This window comes from Charadrius vociferus, unplaced genomic scaffold, assembly GCF_000708025.1.
Source record: "Charadrius vociferus isolate BGI_N301 unplaced genomic scaffold, ASM70802v2 scaffold139, whole genome shotgun sequence".
Taxonomy (NCBI): domain Eukaryota; kingdom Metazoa; phylum Chordata; class Aves; order Charadriiformes; family Charadriidae; genus Charadrius; species Charadrius vociferus.
Genome location: NW_009650169.1, coordinates 1,102,771 through 1,107,487, shown reverse-complemented (window position 1 = coordinate 1,107,487; position 4,717 = coordinate 1,102,771). Strand labels below are relative to the sequence as shown.

The 4,717-nt window shown below is 51.3% G+C and overlaps 1 protein-coding gene across 1 annotated transcript in view; it reads left to right on the top strand.

Moving 5' to 3' along the window:
- The window catches only part of GINS1 (GINS complex subunit 1 (Psf1 homolog)), a 3,996-nt gene extending 1,064 nt beyond the window's left edge, over positions 1-2,932 (top strand). Inside the window, exons 2-6 of the mRNA XM_009892522.1 lie at positions 68-163; positions 509-599; positions 1,130-1,246; positions 2,326-2,400; positions 2,661-2,932. Of these exons, the coding sequence (XP_009890824.1) occupies positions 68-163; positions 509-599; positions 1,130-1,246; positions 2,326-2,400; positions 2,661-2,729 (448 nt within the window). The 3' untranslated portion in view covers positions 2,730-2,932. The remainder of the gene's footprint in view (positions 1-67; positions 164-508; positions 600-1,129; positions 1,247-2,325; positions 2,401-2,660) is intronic.
- Positions 2,933-4,717: the final 1,785 nt, after the last annotated feature.

The following is a 4,717-nucleotide window of genomic DNA, read 5'->3' as shown; positions in this document are numbered from 1 at the left end:
CCCCCTTCCCTCCTTCTTTCTCCTCTTCCTCCTCTTCCCCCTCCCCCTCCTCCTGCTCCTTCTCCAGGTCCGATGCGAAGTCGGGACGGACAGATCTGATTTTCCTCATCCGCTTTCGGCACTGCTGCCTGCTCCGAAACCAGCGCTGCATCCTGGCCTACCTGTGAGTGCGGGGGGGGGGGAGTCGTCGGGGGCGCAGCTCCCCTCCCAAAAGACAGAGATCCCGCTGGAGGTGCAGTAGCAGGGCGGCTGCGGGTGTCTCTCCTTGGGTTGGTTGCTGGTACCGCCAAGAGAAGGACTTGCTTCCTCCTCGCTCTTTAAAAGTTTTAATTACTGAATAGGCAAAAAATCGCATCTTTTTTAAAAACATCACATCTTTTAAAGGAAGGTGGGTGAAATGGCCCAAGGTTTTGCTCCCTGCTTTGAGGGCAGGACTAGGAGCATCGGTGTCACCCCGGGTATGCTGCCAACAAAGATGCTGGGGTTTGTCCCTCATTTCTTCCCCCAGGTATGACCGGCTGCTGCGGATCCGAGCGCTAAGGTGGGAATACGGCAGCGTCCTGCCAAACACCATCCAGTTCCACATGTCAGCCGAGGAAGTGAGTCAGTCTTATCCTAAACTCTTCTCCTCTTTCCACTTATTCCTCCTGAGAGATCGTCTGTTTAGCAGGGTTGAAATCGGGTAGACTCTCTTCCCCCACTATAAACATGACGCTTGATGTGCCTTTCTGTAAATACCGATCTGTTTATTCGTCGTCTGTGGGTACAATCCCGAATGGGTACTGAGGGCGGGTGACGCTTGGCACTTTTAAAGACCGGTCTTCACTAGGTCAGACTTACAGCCAGCAGAACTAAGGTCTTCACACGCTGCTCTCATTTGAGAGCATCTCTAGACCAACGTACAGAGCTGCTAATGTTAGCAGCACGTGTCCTACCCCAAATCCAGACGGTTTTGCCTCTGGGCCAGTTCTTCCCTTTGGAAGAGCTTGCGTTCACCTTTGGCTGGCACGAACACACTTGGGAACAGTGGTCCAAGAGCACAAATAAACTAGATCTCGTTCCTCGGGGACCTGTCGTTCAGCATCAAGCTGTTTAGCTTTGCCTGAGGGATCGCTGTTCACATCCGCAGGTGGAATGGTTCAACCGGTACAAAAAGTCGCTGGCTACCTACATGAGGTCAGTAGGAGGAGAGGAGGGGCTGGACCTTACGCAGGACATAAAACCTCCCAAAAGCCTGTACATTGAAGTAAGTGCAAGATCGGTGGTTGCTGTCTGTGAACAAATGTTTTGCCACACCATCTTTTTTTTTTTGAGAATTTTGCCCCCATCCCAGGTCAGAAGGTCATGAAGCAAAGCCTTCAAGAGCACCCAAGCTTCTACATTTTTATTCTTTACGCTCTGCCTGCTGACGTTTTCCTTCCTCTTCTACTGAGGGCTCAAAGCATATTGAAAGATGGCATTTCTAGTCCGCAGGGAACTAAAAGCTGGGGTGGGGTAAGCGGTCTGAATCCCAGCAAGAAGTTTTTGCAGCATTTTGATGAAACTGAACCAACTCCCAGATCAAATACAAATTTTGTTGCCATGTTAAGGATCACTAACTGATTTTTAGACTGAACATTAAGAAAGAAGTTTTCACAGAAAGAGTGGTCGGGCATTGGAATAGGCTGCCCAGGGAGGTGGCTGAGTCACCATCCCTGGATGTGTTTAAGAGCTGTTTAGACGTGATGTTAGGGGATATGGTATAGGGGAGAACTTTGTAGAGTAGGGGAGATGGTTGGACTTGATGACCCCAAGGGTCTCTTTCAACCTAGACGATTCTGTGATTCTATGATTCTTTGTTGTGGTTTTAAATGGACTCTGATAGATGAGGCTATATAGTGTTTTACAGGGTTGATACGACAAAGCAAGAGCATGTGAGAAATCAAGAGTGGGCAGCTGAAGTGCTGTTCTGATGTTCTCTTCGCACGGGTAGTGATGATTAACCTGCTCCTTAAGTCAGTTTCACTGTTAACAGGCTGGCATTTTCTGGGGTGTGCGCGTGAGGAGGTTCTCCTGAAAATGCTGCTGCTCTTCCCCAACCCTGTGGAGGGCTGGGCCGGGCTGCTCGCTGGTGCTTCTTGCTCCAGGCAGAGGCAGGAAGAGAATGTCAGGTAGAGCCCACAGACCGTGGGATGGGTCCAGTTCTGCATTTCCTGGTCTGCTCCATACTGAAGCTCCAGCAGGCGGGCAGGAAGGCGGCCATACTTAGGGCGGCAAGTCAGCAGCGATGTCTGGCGTTTTCTGTGGGACACCTGATGATCTGAGCACTGCGTTTCCGCTTTGCAGGTGCGGTGTTTAAGAGACTATGGAGAATTTGAGATCGATGATGGTACCACCGTCCTGTTGAAGAAGAACAGCCAGGTACCCATAACGAGAGCGTGGTCCATTCTCTTCCTTCCCTTTCACTCCTGTGACATCCCCCTGCTTGTCACGGCGCCTGCACGCACAGCTCCTAGCACATGCTGCGAGCTGTCTGTGTGGCACGGGGCTGCGGTTCAGCTCTGCCTGATCTGGTATGATGACGCAGCAGGCACACAGCACAACAAACAGAGCTGGTCGTGCGCAGCGATGCATCCAGTCTGCCTGGGTTTCAAGGAAAGTTTGTCTTTGTTTCTCTGCAGCACTTTTTACCCCGCTGGAAATGCGAGCAGTTAATAAGACAAGGAGTCCTCGAGCACATTCTGTTGTAAGCGCGCAGGACAGGAGGGACAGCTCTTGCTTGGTGGCCTGCCCACAATGGGGGACGGAACTCTGGGGTGTGCGGGACTTCAGACACCTCAGCATTTTGGCAGTGCTGCTCCTCTTAATGGCCTTTGGTACCTGCATGAAGATCAGCCCTGAGTTTATGAAGTATGCAAACCACATCGGCCAGCTCTTCATGACCGAAGGGTGCATACTGGTAATGTAGCGAGCCTGGGAATGCAGCATAGTGGGGGGGTGGCATGGGGGCAGTGTATTACCCAAGCAGGTTTTGTGAATGCATTTTTGTTTGGAGCAGTTCTTTTGTTCGCACTGTGGATGTGGGAGCAAGAGACCGACCGGCTGGGCTCTGGAAGCCAGGGGAGCTCCACAGTTGCAAAATAAAGAATTGGTTCAGCCTTCAGTTTAGTGTTTTTCAAGAGTTAATGTTGTGTTCGTTACGAAACAACGTATGAAACTCTGGCTCAACCCATCCTGACCCTGCAAGGTGATACTCAACTGGTTAATTAGGTGTCTCAGTGGAGCTGTTCCTCCAAGTGTCAGATGAGGCTGCACAAGCTTCTTTCTAGGATTAGACATGAAGCCTTCTCTCCCATCAGCGGCCTATAAACGTTGTTTCTTAAGGTGCTGAGTTGAAGGAGCACTGCAGTCTGGGTCATGGGCCTGGCCATGGTTCCTCCCAGCACGCTTGCGCTGTCCCTCTGTGAAAAGTCTCCTTCCCCAGAGCATTAGGACTATTTGGAGTATGGGTGGGAAAGGGTGCAGAGGGTTTTATAAGGATTCCAGTTAGCACAAAACCAAGGCTGAAGAGCTGCTCCCCCTGTCTGGTTTTCCTAATGGAGCTGCTCACTCTCGAGTAGTGGCTGGGAGATAACACTTGTAAAAACATAAGCCCTAGGTAAGGCTAGAGGTTTGCCTTGCCCCCATCTGTGACAGGAGCCAAAAAGCAAATACCTTAGGGAAGAATAGAGGAACAGGATCGATGCCTGGGGCATTACTACGTTGCTCTCCTAGCCCCAGCCAAGGAACCTCCCTGAGCGTTGGGAGGTTCTGTTGGGGCTTCCCTCATGGCCCTTGTAATCAGGGCTGCAAAGAGGAGTCAGCCATCACCCACCAGCACAGAAAAAGCATGCCTAGATCAAAGTGGCCTCCTCAGTCACAGCCTCCTGCCATCTCCTGGCGCTATCCCCAGGGCCGGGGCATCCCTCTGCCCTGTCAGGCTGGGAACTAAAGGCAGCGGCTGGGTTTTAGCTCACAGCCAATTTATCTCCTTTTGTTCTTGAACCAACAACAGCTTGAGCTATTTTTAAGCCCTATTCTTTGTATTGACTTTGTCCAGCCTCTGCTTTGCTACCCTCATCCAGTCAGGCTTGTCTAGTCTTTCTTGTACAGTAGTCTCCATAGCACCCAAAATCCTAGGAGTCCTTTCACAGCTAGTGGCAACCACAGCCCCCATGGAAAGATCCTCTGCTCTGCAAAGAGCAAGGCAGGGGCACAGTGACAACACCGCATCCTCCAGGCAGAGGGAGGGCAGATCCATAAACTTGGTATCTGCTGATGTGAATACTTGGCTTTGTAGCCTTTCAGACAGCTTATTTTGGCAAAAGCAGGACTCGCTGCCAGTGTGTGAAGGCCAACAAGGAAGGCAAGATGACATGGTTCACTTTCCACGTCTCCTGGTCTCCTTTGAAGAAGTGCAGTGCTCAGTAGGGGTCACCAACACCGCTCCAAGCCTTGGAGGCTCAAATTGAAAGAAGGCTCTTCCCTCATCCCCTTTGTCCTGCTCACCACAGAGGCAACAATCTGGCAGCAAGCTGGTTTGGATCCTAGGCTGAGGCTTTAGGAAGGCCGGAGTCTCCTGGAGCCCAAGAGGAGCTGTAGGGAATAGAAGTCCAGCAACGGTTGTGGGAGGCGGCTGAAATAGAGAGCAGACTGGAGATGGCAGGAGGTGCTGTAATACTGCAAACATTTTAATGCC